The sequence below is a fragment of the Astatotilapia calliptera genome, chromosome 15, assembly GCF_964374335.1.
Source record: "Astatotilapia calliptera chromosome 15, fAstCal68.1, whole genome shotgun sequence".
Taxonomy (NCBI): Eukaryota; Metazoa; Chordata; class Actinopteri; order Cichliformes; family Cichlidae; genus Astatotilapia; species Astatotilapia calliptera.
The window spans coordinates 41,430,043-41,450,005 of record NC_137436.1 but is presented as its reverse complement, the minus strand read 5'-3'; the positions used below and the strand labels follow the sequence as shown (position 1 = coordinate 41,450,005).

Sequence of the window (19,963 nt, the reverse complement as noted above, 5' to 3'; positions counted from 1 at the left end):
CATCGCCATCAGATGAGGACTGTGCATTTCACTCATCTGAGACAAGAAAAGTGACACACATCAGCCAGATGTTAGGATAAAATGCAGTTTTGCATTCTTGCCAGACAGAAGGAAATCCTGGTGTCTGTCAAGAAGCACAGAGAGGAATTCAAATAGGAATGAAAACAGACGAAGACGATAACAGGTACACATTGTAAAGGTCACAAGACACACAACTAGTTTTTGTTATGCTTTTGATATTAAATTTCAAGTCACCAGTTATCCTGTTTTGCCTTTTCATAGGAATGATTTTTAGGTAACGACGGCAAACAGCTTTTCCTTCACATCTGTGCTCCCTCAAAAGGAAAATAAGCAGCTGGAGGCAACAGGATCTGGAAGAGAATCAGTGGCAGCAAAGAGGCTCTAAAGACTGACGGATAACAAGTGATTGTACTACAGCATCAAGTGATACGTTTTAAATTCTGACTGTGAAGTAAAAGGGTCATGTAAAGATTTTAACTACCTTTAAAATTGTGAATAAATACAGCACTTCTGTAAATGTGTTTACTTACCGTCCACCACAAGTTAATTAGTAGTTAACTACTGAAATAGACCAAATAACTACATTACATACTTATGTGCTGTAGCCTTTGCAAGGAAGTAGTGGAGGAATCTAAATGGTTAACATGTTAGCTGTTAAAGACCACCTGCATATAAATGCAGCTTGTAGAATAGATTTTCAATCTAACCCAGTCCTGTTTGATTTATTGAGCATTTTTAAAGCTGAGAGTTTGAAAAACGTGCTGTACATGACACAACACAATCAGTAAAACAATAAAAACAAAATAAAAGGCAAAGATAAGAACACACTGCTCTCAAACAGGCAACAAAGTGGCCATGGGCGATCATTGCACAGTTTGAGAGCACTAACAGAGAAAGCTGGATTGCTCCGGGTTTTCATCCAGGTTTTTGGGAGTGCCTGGAGCAGCTAGTCCAGGACGTCAGCCACCTCGACGGAATATTTTTGCAATCTGCAGCTCAGCTTGTACGGTGGTGCTGATCCATGAAAGGTTTAAAAAGTATATAGTAAAATCTTAAAATAAAAGAAATGGGAATGCACGATAAACCCAGAATTGATCTGCTTGTGTATTTAATACGGGTTTAACATCCACCTGCAGAAAAGAAAGAGCAGCACAGATACCAGTGTGGTCGAACACAGTGACGTTGGTCCTGTTTTCATATACGTTTCTTTATAAGGTTATTCATGCGTTCAAGGGTTTACACAAGCAATAAGCCAAACAGCCAAATGTATTCATTATTATGCCCAGAGATGGGCAGTAAGGCGTAATCTGATTACTTTTTTCAGGTAACGAGTAATGTAAGGGATTACTATTGCGAAAAAAGTAATTAGATTACTGTTACTTTCCCGTAAGCATGCTGCGTTACTGCATTACTAAACCGTCATACTTTTTTGCGACATACATGGATAACATGGAGTGATGGAGAGAGTACGACCATGCAGCGTTTAAAGCGTGGAAGTAATCACATTACTTTGAGTTTGATTCTGTAAAAAGTGACACAAACATTAGCGTCTGCTGTTCACCCTGCATGGGAAGAAAACTTCTTTCTACAGCGAAAAATTAAACTTCAAATCTGAATCTCACGCTGCCACGGGAACGTGACATCCACAGAGAAACCCCCCACTGACAGGACCGCTGTGGGCAAACCTCCACCCGCCCCACTCCTGCTAAACAGGTGACAATAAGAGCGACAGGACTCAGAGCTGCTTTGAAGTTTTACTTTCATCTATTTGAAAGAGTGTAAACACAAAGCATTATTTTATTTTATATGCTGGAATATGCAGAACATGGCTTTAAATGGTAAATAATGTCTTCAAGTCAAAGACTGTTGCATATATTGTCATTTTTGCTTGATGCAATGTGCATAAAGTTCAAAGATTAAAACTAATAAAACAAGTTTTAAAAAGAGACGTTTCCATTTGATTCAGTGTTACATGATGGATTATGCAGACAAGTAGAACTGGGCTGAAAGGTCTGTTGCTTTATTACATATTCAGGTTGGGTATCGTGTTTTTAAAAAGTAACTAAGTAACTAATCACTTTTGAAAGTAAGTAATCCGTAAAGTAATGGGATAACTTTTTCTTGAGAAGTAATCAGTAATTAGTTGCTGATTACTTTTTTCACGTAACTTGACCAACGCTGGGTTTAGGCCAGACGGCGTTACAACAGAGGATTTGTAACTCTGTAACAGTGCCAGCATCCGGCTGCAAGAACAAACAGAAACAGAAGTAGATGATACTCTTGTCTCTTCTCTGCCACTAAGCACGTTACATAACCCTAGTTTTGGACTGCGGCCCTTTAGCGAGATTTTGTGAGTGTGTTGTTTTTGGTTTTACACATTGTGCCTCTATTGTATATATGACTGATCTTGTGTAATACTTATATAAGAGATAACGTGGCTGTTTGTTTGTGTGTGATGAGGAAAAGGAGGGCTGCTCTGTCAGCTTGCTTGAAGAAGCATAAACAGTAGCAGCTTTGTGTTTCAGCAGTGTGTCAGTATTTATCCAGTAGCAATGACGGAAGGGGGTTTCTCTCACAGATAATAATACTGACAACATGCAGAGCAGACTTGCTGCCATGCAAGCTGTTGTGTTTAGCAGAAATCTACTGATAACTCTGCAAAATATCAGCTTAGAAAAGCTGGGAGTCTGTACAGAACTGAGTTTTGTTTTGTTGAGTTTTTATTTAGGATTTGAAATCGCATTATCAAAATTTGGGTGCTAGAGAGCGCATGATGAGTAATAAGGGATGACTCAGAAGTATGAATAAAATATGTCTGACCTTAGCCATATTTCCTAAATGAAAAATATATGAGCTATGAATTGCTGTTTACCATCTCCAAGCTCTGCCTTCAATCTTCAATTGTTAGCTGCGAGAATATTCTTCATAAAATGTTTAAGTCTTAGTGGATCATTCTCATTGCTTCATGTCAGTGTTTTTTGGTCGGCCTTTTAGGACAAATGGCTTTGAGAATATAAAACTGTAAGTCTGGGCTGGAATCGCATGCTCTGTCTGATCTTTTCTGCTCGTTGTGCACTATAAAACTCACATTAATTGTTCAGTACAGTTCAGTTTTATTTATAAAGTGTCAGTTCACAACAGAAATCACGCAGGTGTCAACCTCAGTAGTACAAGGAGGTGGTGCAAGACCATGTATAGGACCAGTACAGGGCAAAGTCACTAAATCTCCTTATGTCATTTCCCAAATATTTTATTTACATATTTCCTGTAGGACTGTGAATAGTACCTAAGACTCTTGAACATGTAATCAATCTGCATGAGCCCTTCTCTGTACCCCTTCTGTGCCACCCCACAGAAAAATGTTGGAAACGCCCCTGCTCCACAGTCATTTCATTTTCTGCCATTTCTGCCCATCGAGGTCAGACCAGGCCAAGCTAGACCCTAATCACTAACAGACAAACTGTGCTTTCACGCACAGAGCCCCGCTATAAAAGCCAGAAACAGCCGTTCTGCTGGTGGAGTCATGACGGAGAGCGGCGGGGCTCTGGAGCGCCTGAGGTGAGTACACGCGTAAAGACTCACCGGAGCTGCAACAACACGGTAGGAGACGTTTTGTTTGGGCCGACACATTTGGTTTTAGCTTCCAGAACTGATTATAGAGCAAAATGTTATATTGCTGAAAAATATCAATTTCATACTTTCAACTCAGGTTGTTTTAAATTATATATTCACATTAAGGCCATTAATGGTAATAATATTGTTGGTTGTAGTTTACATCCTTATTTTAATGCTTATTTTGTTTTAATATAAATTCGTTAGTCTGGATATTCAATTATTCCCGCTAAGAAAAAAATGAATTATTATCATTATTATTATTTTACTGCTGCTGTTGAGAAGCGATAGAAGGCTTTCATGTCTCTTCTCTTCTGTTTACATTGTATAAATAAATGAAGGAGCAACAGTGACAAACTTATAGGAATAAAGGATATTTTTAATGGAACAGAAAGGCAAACACCTGCATCATAATCATTTAATCCGCCCTGAGTGTTTGCCTCTCTGTTCCATCTCCAAATAAATAAATAATAATCCTGCAGGGAATCTGGCAAATAAAAACCGGGCTACTGTGGGTCACATTAAAAGCTTAATGGTGCTAAAAACAAAATGTTTTCTAACTTGAGAAATGAAGAATTTATTTGTTTTTGAAGAAAAGGATCACATTTACATGTTAGCAGAGGTGTGGACTCGAGTCACATGACTTGGACTCGAGTCAGACTCGAGTCATTAATTTTATGACTTTAGACTTGACTTGAAAAAATGTTCTAAGACTTGTGACTTGACTTGGACTTTTACACCAATGACTTGGGACTTGAATTGGACTTGAACCGGTTTACTTGAAAAGACTTGATATTTTACCCCAAATATAAAATTTAACATGCATATTATATAGAGATTGAAAATGTGACGTCATTCACGGGTAGAACCGCAAAGGATTCTGGGAACTCGTGGCAAGCGGTACTAGGCTTTCAATTGAAATCAGTTATACAGCGATAAAAAGAAACACAAAAATGTCAAGAAGCTGTTGTATTATTAACTGCAATAGCCGGTCGCATGACAGCCACGGGAAGCCGACGGGTAAAGAGATCGGTTGTTATCGGATTACGTCGTTGAAGAGAAATTGTTCGAGCCATGTTTCCGAAGTAACAAAGATGCGACGGATGGCCTGGATTGCAGCCATTCAAAGATCAAATATAACGTCCTAGAACACTCCAGCTCACAGGTTAGTCTGCTCCAAGCATTTACACGAAGGTCAGTCTGCTGTTGTAGTTAATGCGTCATTTTTCTTAACATAATTGGTGATATAGGTTACAAGCAAGTCTGGCGCTGAACAGAAATTGTCGCGCTATGCTCCTTTATTTATTGTGCATAAATAGTGAATTGTCCTGACACAATATTGCGTTTCGCTTCTGTTATTATGGTACATTGACAAAAACATATACTTTTATTCACAGGATAAAACAGGTTTTTTGTATCACTAATTGCCCAGTGCGATTACAGCATACAATATTATTGTCACTGCTACATTTCTGTGATGCTACCAGAAATTATTTCCACTACTAATTAATTACCGTTGAGCTCAAAGGTCCTATTAATAAACGGTTAAGGAATGTGTATTTATGAAGACGATTTGTGAGACTGGTAAACTTATGATACGTACGATGGTCTTTCGTTCTACACGGTGCATTTCAAGGTCCTGCACCCATCCGTCGGTAAACTGTACCTGGGCTTGTTGCAGTGACCGGAAGTTACTAAACTTCATGAGTGTATGCACTCACTCCAAGAACCGTATAATTATAAATATGCATATAAATATGCTAAGATGAGATAGTTGACTTCATCTAACTAGCAAATGTTGTCCAGGCTACGTTGGTGATGCAGTTTTTTTTTAATATGTATGATATTTTTGTCATGCGATTTTAAAGCCGGTCCTACAACCGCATCCAAGAATAACATGCAGCTTATCTCAGAACTGTCGGTGAAAATTATTCTTGGAGCTAGGTTTAATTGAGCTGCATTTTAAAGAGGTGCAATTTTACAATTTGTGTATATTTTCTAAGTTCACTATTTTGTCATGTGTTGAGAAAAACACAGATTAAAAATTACATGGTCTAATATTTACATTTAGCATAACTGCAACATGCTTTTTTTTTTTTTTTTTTAAAGACTCGAAAGGACTTGAAATTCAAAGTTTCAGACTTGAGACTTGACTCATACTTTTACACCAGTGACTTGAGACTCGACTCTGACTTGCCTGACATTACTTGAGACTTGACTTGAGACTTGAGGATAAAGACTTGAGACTTACTTGAGACTTGCAAAACAATGACTTGGTCCCACCTCTGCATGTTAGTGTGAGTCCAACTCAGGACCTTCTTCCTGTGAGGCAAAAGTGCGCGACAGACTTTTGAATGGCCAGCAGGGGGCGTCCTCAGCGGTTGCAAATAGAGTTCCAGTTTTATGGGGCTCAGGTTTCTTGCCCCGTGACCTAAACACTTTCCTGATAATTTTATGGGTTTCATGTTCACTTTTAGATTATATTATGTAGACGATATGTTCAATATTAGCAGAAAAAAATGATTTTCCAGGATCTGCTCACTGGATTTGTCAACATCAACTTTTTAGTGGATTTCACAGTGAAACTCTGTTTATGGTTTGTATCTGCAGTCGTGTTCATTTTGCACCCAGAACTCATAACCACTGAGGGCTGGAACATAGCTGGGCAGGTTTTGCCTTCAGCTCTGCTCCTTACACTGCATCTAAGATCTAACAACCTTTTTAAAACACAGCATGTCTCGTAAATAAAATAAGACCTCTGATTTTACATAAACTCTGATGTCTATTTACATTTTATGTTGTGGGTTAACCTTACTAACTATAGCTGCACACAGCAGTACATCTAAAATGTTTTCTGTACTTGGATTCCACATAAACCTTCAAATGTATGACAGTAGCACTGTTTTTGTGCACACGCTACAAAATCAAAAAGAGGCCCACACAATTATTGCACTGTGTGAAATTCTTGGCTCGGATGGTATCACATTGTTCCCAGATAGATCAAACAGACAAAGAAACCACTGTGATCTACAAACAAATGAGTCTGAGAGTCTTGGTGAAAGACTGATCTGGCCATGTGTGCCAGATCTGTGGCTCTGTCGGTGTTGTTAGTGTACATGCTTAAACATTATTACCAAAAAGCTAGCTTTCAGTCATTTATCGTCTGCAGCAAAGATTGATTTAATGTCAAAGTATGTGGTTCATTAAAATAAATTCATGAACATCTAGGTTGAAACCAATTAGAGTAGCTAATGAGACAGTGGATCTTTGGACCGCTCCCCATGGTTTTTATCTTTTTTAATTATCTGCAGGGTCTGCTTGACCCTCCAGAAGAGTCCCTGACCCATCATTTGTCCCGTTACAATTTGTATGCATTAATTTGCAGTTTTTGATCATTTATCATGATGTAATTAAGCAGATTTTAGTATACAGCAGCATCCTTGTGTGGTCAATTACAAATGCAATCAATCCAAAAGCTCAGATAGAAATTTAAAAGGCATTTGAAAGCTAAAAATAGAAATGAGGGCAGACTGTGCAGAGTGGGCAATTCTCCACACTGGTTCACGCCCTGAAGGGCTCTGTAAGCTCAAAGCCCACTGTGTAATTTTCTCACTGCAACTAATTACAAAAAAACATTAGTTTGTTAATCTGGTATGCACCATTAAAGCACGGGAAGTTGATAAAGCCTATTAAGTGGGATATTCCTTATTAGCTACCTGGAAGCACCATCTCATGATGAGGCCACGAGTCAAAATCTAGTTCATATTAAGTTGTTTAGTAAATATTATTAATGTTGTTTTTGTTAATATGCACCTGGTGCCCTTACCCCATCAGCCAGGGTAGGCATCTGTGATTTATTTATTTATTTGGACAAACACTAAAAACATCACACTTTCAGAAACTAGAACATCCACATACTTTTTTGAGCCATGCTTGACGAGTTAAATCTTGATTAGGCAGGTTAACAGTCTTAATATTACATGAGAAGAAAAGTCATATAATAGAATAGAATAGAATAGAATAGAATAGAATAGAATAGTATTTCCCTCCTTGTAGATTGCATTGATACAGTATAATGATAGTAATTCTCAGACCCCCTCAGCCTGAATAGTGTGAACTTGTTTATCTGCAGTGAAATAGAAAGTGAGCTTTCCTGTCACACAGTTTACAAAGCAAATTAAAGCTCAGGCCATGGTGCAGAGCAGAGAAAGGTTCGGTCCACAGTGGGTGCAAGCACAGAACCACTCAAGCTCAAAACTAACAAATGAGGTGGCCAACCTGCTCTACTCTCTCTCTCTTTTCAAATGCAGGTGAGCCGCACTCATCGTGACCATTTTGAAACCAACACATTGTCCATGTGTTATCTCCCCATTAAAAGGCCACAACCCCCTCTCACAGCATGTTTCCTGTCTCTACGCTCTCTTCCAGGAGGTGTTGCTTTCCCTGTAAACCACAGTCTCAGTCCTGGCCTCCATCGTGCTTCACTCAAGACAAAGCTATGACTGCCTTTAAGGGCATCTGGACCAAGGAGTTCTGGCGCTGTGTGGCGGCTGAGTTCTCTGCCATGCTGATCTTTGTCCTGCTTGGCCTCGGTTCAACCATCAACTGGGGCACTGAGGATCCCCACCCCCCCGACCTCGTGCTCATCTCTCTCTGCTTTGGTCTGACTATTGCCACCATGGTGCGGTGCTTCAGCCACATTAGCGGGGCTCATATCAATCCAGCGGTCACAGTAGCCATGGTTGTGACCAGGAAGCTGAGCCTGGCTAAAGCAGTCTTCTACCTCCTGGCCCAGTGTGTGGGAGCCACAGTTGGGGCGGCCGTACTGTACGGGATCACCCCAGCCGCTGTTAGGGGTGGGATGGGAGTCACTGAGGTAAGAGCAGGAGTGTGTGTCTTTAAATGTGTGACTATGTGTGACAGTTTTATTCTCCACTACCGACCTTTTGCCTGTGAATACATTCATCTGACTACATGCTCACGTGAGTGTGTTTTACTCACACAGGTGAATGACAGCATCTCTGTGGGTACCGCCCTGGTCGTAGAACTCTTCATCACCTTTCAGCTGATCTTCACCATCTTTGCCACCTGTGACCACAAACGTAAAGATCTCAAAGGTTCATCTGCTTTGGCTATCGGCCTTTCTGTTTGTGTTGGTCATCTGTTTGCTGTAAGTACCCAGACACCTGTGCAGTGATTCATCGTGATGTGGGAGAAATTCAGTTCATTGTAATCATGAACAGCTTATTATGTGAACATGTTACAGATTACTTTTTCAAAGCTCAGTTCACCGCAGAGTGGATACGACACTTCAACATCACCCTTTGGTTTGATGGAAAACCTGAAGCATGCATGCTGTGTTAATTCATAAGTGTTATGTAATAATTCTAAAGCAGAATCAAAACTATTCAAAGAGGAACCAACAGCATAAAGAGGAAGGTCCAGTTTAGTCTCTCACGTTACTGCAGCTGTGATGAAGCCACAAAAGCCAAGCTTCAATTATGTGATTAACTGTGTGATTTGTAGTGTAGAGATAGGATTTACATTATTGATGTATGTAATTTAGCTCCAGTGAAAGACTCCAGTGAGCACTGAGCTGTGACTGTTAGTGTGGACAGTGAAAGCACTTTGATTTGCTTGTTTCAGTCCCTCAGTCGGTTAGACGACTGAATGGTTACTGAGTGTTTTCACAAAGTCAGGAGAACAGGATGGAGCCAGATGTGACAACACTTGGTAGATCATCAGTTTAAGAGACAGGTCAGTCCTCCAGCTCACAGTAGTCATCGGTGCTTGAATTAAAGGCAGCTGACCTTCTTCTTAAGCTCATGAAAACGTTTCACTGCTTATCCAAGAAGCTTCTGCAGTTCTAAAAGCTGGTGGAGGTCTTTAACCACTGCTTGTGAGAGCTGAAGCATCTTCAGGCTCCTAAAACGAAGCCCAGCTGTCCTTAACTCTTACTTTTTGTTTTTAAGTCACTCAACGCCCGAGCCCCCCCCCTACTTGTCAGAGCTCCTCTCTGCCTATGCTCCAGGAAAACCCACGAGATCTAGTTCAAAACTATTGTTGTCCATTCCACGGACTAACCTCAAATCTCGTGGTGATAGATCCTTTTCTGTGGCAGGTCCCAGACTTTGGAATAGTCTCCCCTTTAATATTAGATCTGCTCAAACTCTTGAGCAATTTAAATCTTTACTAAAGACACACTTTTACGCTCTGGCTTTTAACACATTATGACCCAAGCATTTTGGATTTATCTGAATTAGTTAGTATTGTTTCAATTCTTCTATTTTATTGTTTCTATTGTTATTATTGTATTACACTGTAGTTTTTAATTTTATTGTTATTGTTAAGCACTTTGTGCAGCATCGGCTGTTGGAAATGTGCTATATAAATAAATCTGACCTTGACCTTGACCTTGACCTTAACTCAAACCTTTAAGGCTTGTTGTTTTGCTTGTGAGGTTCATAGCCTGGTTGTGACTGTTCCCTCAGATTCCCTTCACTGGAGCCAGTATGAACCCTGCTCGGTCCTTCGGCCCAGCGATGGTCACATGGTCCTGGGAAAACCACTGGGTAACAACATTTTGATTAATATTCAAAATGCAGAGTGAGTGCACCTTTTGCCATTTTGAAAGTAATTTCAGTCCCAAATATTTTTCAGAAATTATACAGTTAATGTGTGGAAATAGTTATAGGCATAAATTCAATAAGAATCTGCAGTTGCCCTCAGCTTTATGGAGCTTTGTAGGGAGTTTCAGGTCATTAAGAGTCTGGTCCACAATGCTTTGTTTTTATAGCGTCGTTTCCAGCAGCAGGCATGCTGTTTGACACTGTCTGCAAGGCAGCACACGGCAGCAACACAGCTGCATTGATTAGTGCTGTTTACAGGAAGTCTTCATAGCAACTGCAACAACAGCTAAACTGGAGACGTCTCCATACAGATACAAATAAATGATGTGTTTACCTGTTACAGTTTGCATCTTTATATGAGTTACAATGTGTTGTGTTTTTTCCTGTTCTTTAATCGTTCTTCGGCGGTTTAACGGCTTCGAGGTTACAGCTGACAGCAGGCCTTTGCGCTGCTTCCCTTGAAGCTTGTCCTGTGTGTTCAACCTCTGCTAATATTATAGTTCGTTCTTGGTTTGTAAAACATGGCCGTGTTCTAGCAGCAGACCTGTCCGTGTGTGTGATCGCGCACATGCTTCGACACATTCATAACGAAACTGAGAGGCCTTCAGCTGATCGAGGTGATGACGACCTTTGTGTCACTGCTGAACCTGATTGATTATGTTTGGATAAGTGAACATAAGAAAAAGAACTGTTTTGTCTGTTGGATTCGTACATCAGAGGCTGTAGTGGCGAATTTCTGTCCCAAGCTTTGAAAAAATCATTCTTCCAGTTCTTAATGTGAGCTGTTCGGATTTATTTCTGACTCGTACATACAAACAAAAACCGATTTGCTGCTGCAGCGCACACTCCCGTCCTGGCTCACTCTAACCTGCTACCACACATGCGCTGTAATGCTTTCTTACCCGACACAAACGCGCAGCATTTATTCTCTAACAACATGTTATACAAAATCAAACATGTAGCATAATAACTGAAACAGTATCAAACATTTCTCTATAGATGGGCTCTAACAGAGGTGCAGCTGATTCTGTTAGTGTTGGTGATTTCAACCCTTTTTGGATGCGATGGGGGATTTTGTACCAATGTGGCCAATGCCAGCTTTTTGTTTGGAAAGTTTTCTCCAACAACAAAGACGAATTCTCTCTGAGCTCTTTTCGACAATAAGCAGAGAAACTGAAACGAGTCTGCGCTGCTGTCCCGACGCCTCGTTAGTATTCTGGGTCTTTGTGTGCTCTTTCAGCTTTGAAGTCATTTCTTGTTTAGATTTTGATCTTGGAGATTGTTGTAGTCTCTCTCCTTTGTACAGCTTTGATATTCTTTCTGCTTCTCATCATTTTCACACAGCACTGTCTCGTTTCACAGGGAGACACTTTCTCTTTCATTTCCTCTGCCTTCGCACTTTTACCTGTACCTGCTGCTGTGGGGCTGGCATCGTGAACATGGCAGTCGCTGGATTGGATGTCACTGCTGTTTTAGTTTTAACTTTGTAACTTAAGACAGTTCGGTGCTTCTGGTATGGATGAGTCACGTCCCCTCCAGACTTTAAAAGGAGCGATTTTCAAAATTAAGAAACCAAAGAAGGAGATTGTGAAGTATGCGCTACACACAATGTGTCTGTATTTATTTGACAGTTCTGCACAGGTAACAGTCCGGTCCAGCTCTCTCTGCCGTCACTATATAGACAAAGAAAGAAGACCCTGTCATCACACAGTCGCCACCACCTGTGGCTCACCTGCCTCCCGGTCCCGCCCCCTTGAGCTCACTGCACCGCTTCCCCCCTGCAGCTGCGCCAGGCAACACTTAGACTTGGTTTAAAAGTAAAACTTTGTTCTAAAGACATTTTTGGCCTTCATGTGTAAATTTCTCTCGTCTCCAGCTGGTTGCAGCTGCACATCCCTGAGCCTGGCCCTGCCCGAGGAGGCTTCCTGTTAGAAAAGAGCTTTTCCTTCCCACCGTCTGCTCACAGGGGTTATTTGATTTGGGGGGTTTCTCTGTATTATTGTGGGGTCCTTCCCTTACAATATAAAGCACCTTGTTTTTGTGATTTGGTGTTATATAAGTACAATTGAACTGAACTGAATTTCAGAATTTTCTTCTTCAAATATCTCTGCAAACTTCTGACCAAAAGAAATGGGATGTTGGGTTTTCTCAGTGAGACGTGCTTCCCACTGCACCACACTGCCACGCTGGCATGCAGGAACAGTAAGCCAAAAATTCACAGTGTAACAGGACATGATGGGAAAATGTTCTGGATGCAGATGCTGCAGACAGTCTGTACATGTTTGCTCGGAGCTCCAAAACCAGAAGTTTGGAAACGAGTTCATTGTGAAGTCAGAATTTCTCTTAAGTGGTTTATTTGATCTGTTTCCACCTACGTGAAAAACAGGATCTGGGCTGGATTAATTATTGATTGATCATTATATTTCTGTGTCACAGCGCTGCAGGATACATCAGCCAAGCAGCAGGAAAAACATCAATGAGAAGTTTTGAATTCTAGCTCTACTTTAACAAGTACAGCCTTTAAATGTCTTTTTATCCTCATATTTTAGCCCTTAAGGCCGTTTCTAACATATAACATTGTAAGTAAATGGATATTTGAAGTGTTTTGTTTATGGCACAGCTTTTCATCAGTTTGAATTTATCACAGTAAACACTGCCTGCCAGTCCAGCAGAGATGTGAGTCCGTCACATAACTAGAATGTTTATTGTCATCAGTTCAGATGATGGTGCTCTCAGCTGTTAGCACCACTTTGTCCTTTTTGTCTTTCTGTGTGGATTTTCTTTCTATCTGTATCTTCACTTACATCAGTGGCCTGGTTCAGGCGATAATGGGCTGCCCGACACTTTCCTTAGATGCGGCCTGAGAAAACCACAGTCTCATTACTTATTCTGTTTTCTCCTTTTCTATAACAAATCTCTGCTCCAGTGTTTTTGTTTTGTAAGCTGAGACAGTGATGCAGCAGCACATCATGGCGAGGCATTTACACAAAGTTTGATTTTGTTATTAAAATAGAAGAAAAAGCACTTAATGACTGAAAAAAGAAGAAGGAAACGTAAAGAGCAGGATTTATCTCATATCTCAGCAACTGTTTTTCTGTGAATTTTGTACAAACGTTTAATTTTGTTGATCCTAGGACTTTGTTTCCAACATGATCTTTGATCTCAGCACTTCAGGAGTTAAATATGTGAATTCCTTTTGAACTTTACCTTGAAAATTGGAAATATCCTTCCTTTACTAAAACAAGTTTCTCTCGTAAATGTATTACTTTGATTTGAAAAGTTCTTTGTTGTCTTGGTTTGTGTTGTTTAAAGTCCCCGAGCTCTATTGAAATGAAAGCGCAGACCTTAGTTTGAGCATCCTCGGGATCACCTGTGTGTTCTGTGTTTTCCGTGTGCCAGGTGTACTGGGTGGGTCCGTCAATGGGTGGCACCCTGGCTGCAGCTCTTTATGAATACCTGTTCTGCCCCGACCCAGAGGTGAAGAAACGCGAGACTTTCGTGAAGACGCCCTTCACTGCTGCTAAACAACGCCAGGATTCAGCCACGGCCCAGGAGCCTCTCTTCACTGTCATGGATGTAGAAAGAGCTGAGAGGAGGGAGAGGGAGGTGTCTGGGGAGGTGCTGTCCTCTGTGTGACTAGAAAGAAAAGAAAGCACCAATGCTCCAAATGCTGCAGTCTGCTCCTGTAGACGGGCGCATTAAAACAGTCATGGTTGAAGCAGGAAGACTGAACACTTCACGAGGGGGGGGCTTCTTCTTTTGGCAACCAAAAAGCTTGTGTTGGCTAGTTTTAAGTAAAGGGCTGCAAGGCTTTCAAAAGAAATGCTGTAAATAAAAAGAAACTGCTGAAAGTGTGTGTTTGTGCTCATGTAATATGGATTTCCAGTTTTCTGTGTGGCAGGAAAACTGGGGACGTGAAAGACAAACAGCAACCATGAAGTGACCTTGTCCCACCCTCAGTAACACTCCGGGTAATATGGATGCAATACAACGTCAGTGCTGAGCTCCCTGCAAACAAACACTCTCTGATTCTCTCTCGTCTTCAGTCTGAGTGTCATTTCTGCCGACTTTCTGCCAGAAAACACTGACGCGCTTAAAAGTCAGCGCTCACAGCACGCGCACTCCGGTGTTTTATGATGTCAGCAGCCAACAACACTTGTTAGGGTCCAACATTAAGTTTTCATAACCTCAATCTTAATTTATTCATTGATCTTTCTGTTGTGCTCACAACATCAGGGGGTTGCAGTCTTCTTTTAAAGTGGCATCAAGTTCAACAAAAAAGAAAGACGACGCCCTGTGGAGCCTCCTCGATTTTTCAAAGACAAAAAACTGCATACCACATAAAAACATTTGACCCCTTTGAAAAAGGGAAACAGTGCTTCGCCAGCAGAGGTGAAGCGCCGCAGAAGGAGATGTGGCTCATAGTTTATCCAACAATAAACGTATTAATCCCGCTGTAACTGAAACTGGCTTCAGTTCAGCTGGGCCACAGCAGAGGCTGCTGATAACTTTATGCCTCATATCGCTGTGGACGAGGCCCTGAAGGGTCTCACGGAGAGCATCTTATTACAATCAAAACCATGAAAACTGTCCAAAGAACTCGATATATTGCTTCAACCGCTTCTTCACAAACATGATGAAAACATGCACTTCATGGAATGAGAGGTAGGTGGGAGCCGAGTGCTTTTCAGTATAAGAGGACGATAAATCCTGGTGAAGAAAGTACACCCTCAATTCAAGGACATGTTTCATTTAATCGTCAGACCTTAAATGACTTAAACACAACCTCAGTTCAATGACAGCAAATGTGACATTGTGCCACGTCTTTATTTATTTTACAAAAACTAAGTCAAAGTGTAAGAAGACCAGCACACGTCCTGATTCAGTGGCTTTAGAAACACCTTTAACAGCATTAATTTGAGGTTTTCTTACATCATTCATTCATTCGTTCCACCACGGCCGTGGTTCACAGTTCATGTGAAGTGTTTGAGTCCCTAAACACGGTGCTCTGTGTTACGGACAAATGACTTTGGTCTCACATTGAGGTTTGACAGTTGTGGTTTGCTCAGACTTTTACTGTGCTGCCATGTTTTTAGAGAGAAGAGTCGTTTCATTGTTCACTGTTTTTGTTGTTGTTGTTTTTGGAAATTTCTCCAAGAGTGGTGCAGTCTGAATTTTGTGAGAAGAATGAATATTTTCCTCTAATCTTGTCTTTCTCACTATAAGCGATAGATTTCAAATTACTTGCAGAAGGCCATACAACCTTTCCCCGACTGATAGGAAGGAGCGATGGCTTCTCATGACCTCAGGTGTGTTTTGTTCACCTGAGGTTGTATTTAACTAATTTCAAGACCTGCTAATGATGAGAACCGCTGATGTGAAGCTGTTATGGGGTAATGTGGCCTCTGACTCTGGTCCCTGTTGGCCCTCGCTGTGGTAAACCACAGTCGTTGCTGGTAAATTCTAGATTTGCTCTAAAATCTTATTTTCTGTCCGGGAGTCTAATGTCTGCAGTCTTGGTTTGGTTGTTTTGTGCTGAATTTGCAGGAGCTGTTCATGACACTGAAACATTCACTGTACCTATAGTGTAATAATCTATTAAACACTCAAGTCTGGAACATGAGCTGGATCTACTAAGCAGCACTGCTCACCAGCTGACTGGACTGCACGGTGGCCTCATTCCAACTATAAGAAACTGCAAAAATAAACTGTTAGTATCAGAGTAGCAGTAGAGCCTCTTATGGCCCTGTGACTGCAACACTCATTACAGAGCAGAACAACAAACTGCCAGATCAATGCAAAACTGCGATGTGTGAAGTTTGGCCTTGAGGCTTGAAACAGATTAAGTTTGCATTTAAAATGTGTGAGTTGTTGTGCTGATGGGAGGGAAGCAAATTTAAAAAGATTGTTCTTCTTAACAACTCTGCAATAAATCTCTGACGAACAGTTCAGCACAGAAAGTGCTTTTAATGTATGAATATAATACTGGCCTGCAAAAGATGCTCACCTCGTCACTGCTGTACTGACAGTGTGTTGTTATTGCCACAGCTTTCACAGCAAACAGGTGTACTGTTGCCCTCTGTTGGTAACAACAGCAGCGAGCACTGCTTTACAAGTTTCAATCTCTCGACCAGGATCGTCCCACTGCAGCCATCGAGGGCAGGAGTCCTGCAGGTTTCAGATGTGTCCTTGATCCAACACAGCTGATTTAAATGACTAAATGACCTCCTCAACATGTGCTGTGGTTCTCCAGAGGCCTGGCAATGAACTGTGTTGACGCAGAGTGAGATCTAAAACCTGCAGGACACCGGCCCTCGAGGCCTGGAGTTCCCCACCCCTGCTCTCGGCTATGAAGTGTAAATGAACACTTGTTGGATGTGTTTTCACTCATGTATTGCTGAATAATATTGCACAAGTGTTGTAGACACTGTGCACCTAAAAATGATTTATAATAAAAATGTATGATATTGAAATCCATATATTTAAATATTTAAACATTCTTTGCCAAAAACAGAATAAATAACGTATTTGTTGTTCTTATCTGTACCTGATCAAACTGACCAAGTGATGGAATCAATCCTGAAACTGTGTGTTTAGCTTCAAAGAATAAGATGTTGTCAATCACGTCAAAAACAAATCTGTGTTATTTTAAAAGAAACCACCTGCAGGATTTAGAAATCAGGCATTCGGGAACAAATGATCCATCATGTCCACACTGCTTTTATAAACACGATGAAGCTCATGTGCAAGTTCAATGAGGAAGAGTCACTCGTCTGTTTCCCAGGTGTTGGCAGCTAATCTAAGCTTTGCATCACTTCCACTTTCCCACGCTGTCAAGACGATTGTGACTTCTCCAATCAGCTTTCTGCTGACCGCGTTTAGGCCGATCAGCCTTCACTCCACGTGCTTTAAAATCTCAGAGTGCATCTGTCATTCTCCCACTCGGTCGCCTCCGTGCAACCGACGTCCTGGGAAGAAGGTGGAGTGGGTCCTGCCTTTATCCCTGTCACTGCTGGTCTTTCTAATGATCTCTCCTCATTGAACCATACTTCACTGTGATGTTCACAATGAGGTGACTTACCAGAAAAAGTAAAAACTCAGTGTGTACATGAGTAGATTGCATGATTGAAAGTTACAAAAGTTTTAGACATTAAAACCGTTCTCAGGTACAGAACGAGGCACCCACGTCCAGTTTAGTGCAGACGGCTCCTGCAGAGGCACCACTGGTTTTTATTTTAGGCTTATCTATTAAAATGTACTACGTGACTCTATCACTAAGCACCCAACCCTCTGCTTCACACAGATGGATGAATACTTGATTTTTTAAATCTTTAAATATAGTACAGAACTGTCAGTTCCGCTGTTCGCTGTGTCTTGGGTTAACAAAGCATGGCAAAGCAGCTGCTATCAAATTGTTAATTGCTGCCTGAAATGATAAAACATCTGTGAAAACATTTAAAAGCTTGTTTGTTCTCTAAACTCTTTGTCTGGACATTAATCAGACCTCAGAAAAATCACATTTATGCCTCTATTGTTCTATTTCTATGTTATGGTTACTTTGAAATGACTGAATATGTTTGTCTGCTATAAATAAACGTGTCTGTGAGGGATTAGTCAGAACCACATGATTCAACTGTGACTGTAACACTGTATCTGTTATGCTGCTGTTCCATCACCGTCTCCACCACAGACACTGTGTTGTGTTTTCTGAGCTTTGTTTGTTTCCTTGCTCGCTTGTTGTGATGTTTTGAAGCATTTTTTGAAGCGTTTGCTTTTTCTTTTGGTGGCCTTATCATTAGCTGCTCAAACAAAGGGATCGCTCAGTTTAGTAGCTCAGAGGTAAAAATCAACCCTGTAAATCCTCATGTACCATATGTGATACAGGATTTTTGTACACTCTTGATACTTCTGTTTCAAATATTTTTATTGAGAGCAAGTATCATGATTGTAGTTTTTACAAATTGACATAACATAACTTATGCTCCTTTTTTTCTAAACTAACAAGGCAAATAATTAAACAACACCAACAAAAAAAAAAAAAAAAAAAAAAAAAACCCGCAGTCACCCATAAGGGGTCCCAATACCCCGGCTGTCGGCAAAAGGGAAGAGAAACAAGTAAACAAAGTTTTATATTTTCCCAAGGTATATAAGTAAAGGGTGCCAGATTAATTCAAAATCTTTTACATTGTCATTCATACTATATCTTATTTTTTCAAGGTGAAGAGTGTTTATAAGTTCAGTAAGCCACATTTTTAATACAGGAGTCTCATTGCCTTTCCAAAGCTGCAGGATCAATTTCTTTGCAATAATCAAAGCATATGCCATAAACCTTTTTTGAGAGTGTTGTAAATTTTGTGTTTCGTTGGAAATCCCAAAGATGATTACTGTCGGATTTGGTTCAATCTTACTTTTAAAAATATTAGACATATAAGTAAAAATATCATACCAAAAACCCTGAAGCCTTGGACATAGTGCAAAACAATGTAACAGATTTCCATAGTGTATCTTGCATTTTTCACAGAGGGGGGAACACTCTGGATACATTTTGTGAAGTTTTTCCCTTGAATAGTGTAGTCTGTGTATAATTTTGTACTGAATTAAACAGTGACGGGAATTAATAAAAGGCGTATTTATGTTGTGTAAGGCCTCCTGCCAGAAATCTTCTGATAGGAGAGTCCCAAAATCTTTTTCCCACTCCTCTTTGATTGAAGTAGTTGAAGGTATACTCATCTCCTGTATTGAATTATAAAATAATGAAATTCTCTGTTCAAACCCCCTTCCATCACTAAGACATCTGTCCAAAGGATCGGACGATATGTTTTCAAATTGTGGCAGGTATGTACGGATATAGTCTCTTAGTTGAAGATATCTAAAAAAATGACTGTGAGGCAATCCAAATCTATCTTTTAAATGTTGGAATGACATAAAAGTATCATTTAGGTATAAATCTTTTAATTTACAAATTCCCAATTCCTGCCATATATTGAAAGCTCCGTCTACACATGATGGAAGGAAAGAGGGGTTAGCTGTAATGGATGTACACATTGATAGTTTTTTCAATTTGAAGTGCTTAATTATTTGTCTCCAAATTTGTACGGTATTATAAATCACTGGATTCGAATTGTAATATGAGTTTGTCAAAAGAATAGGAGAGAGTAGTATTCCACCAACACAGTAAGGAAGGCAATCCTCCCGCTCCATCTGTAAGCCGTTAGGGAGTATTGCTGTGTCATCCAATAGAAGGGAAATTATTCTTAAATTTGATGCCCAGTAGTAGTACATAAAGTTAGGTAGTGTAAGTCCACCAAGGGATCTATGTTTGCATAAGTGGTCTTTTTTTATTCTATGTGTTTTGTAATTCCATATAAATGGCATAATGATGGCGTCCATCTTTTTAAAAAAAGATTTGGGCAAGAAAATTGGGATGTTTTGAACCAGATACAAATACTGCGGGAGGAATACCATTCTTATTGAATTCACTCTCCCTATTAAAGAAATAGGAAGTGTCCTCCAGTACTGAATGTTATTTTTAAGTTTCTCCAGTAAGGGAAGAAAATTCTCTTTCATTAGGGAGCTGTATTTTTTTGGTATTGTAATGCCCAGGTAAGTGATTTTTTCATAGGTTATTTTAAATGGGAAAGATGTAAGCCATTGTTTATTCTCTAATTTAATGGGCAGTATTTCGCTTTTTCCCCAGTTAA

The 19,963-nt window shown here is 40.3% G+C and overlaps 1 protein-coding gene across 2 annotated transcripts; it reads left to right on the top strand.

Moving 5' to 3' along the window:
- The first annotated feature begins 3,420 nt into the window (after positions 1 to 3,420).
- LOC113006880 (aquaporin-4-like) lies at positions 3,421 to 14,113 on the top strand. Of its 2 annotated transcripts, none has more exons than XM_026143109.2 (5): positions 3,421 to 3,579; positions 8,062 to 8,509; positions 8,639 to 8,803; positions 10,125 to 10,205; positions 13,662 to 14,113. In XM_026143109.2, the coding sequence occupies exons 1-5, from the start codon at positions 3,545 to 3,547 to the stop codon at positions 13,896 to 13,898; spliced, it is 966 nt and encodes a 321-aa protein (XP_025998894.2). In that variant the 5' UTR covers positions 3,421 to 3,544; the 3' UTR covers positions 13,899 to 14,113. The 2 variants fall into 2 exon arrangements, with proteins under 2 accessions (XP_025998894.2, XP_025998895.2); XM_026143110.2 differs by having other exon boundaries at positions 3,493 to 3,621.
- Positions 14,114 to 19,963: the final 5,850 nt, after the last annotated feature.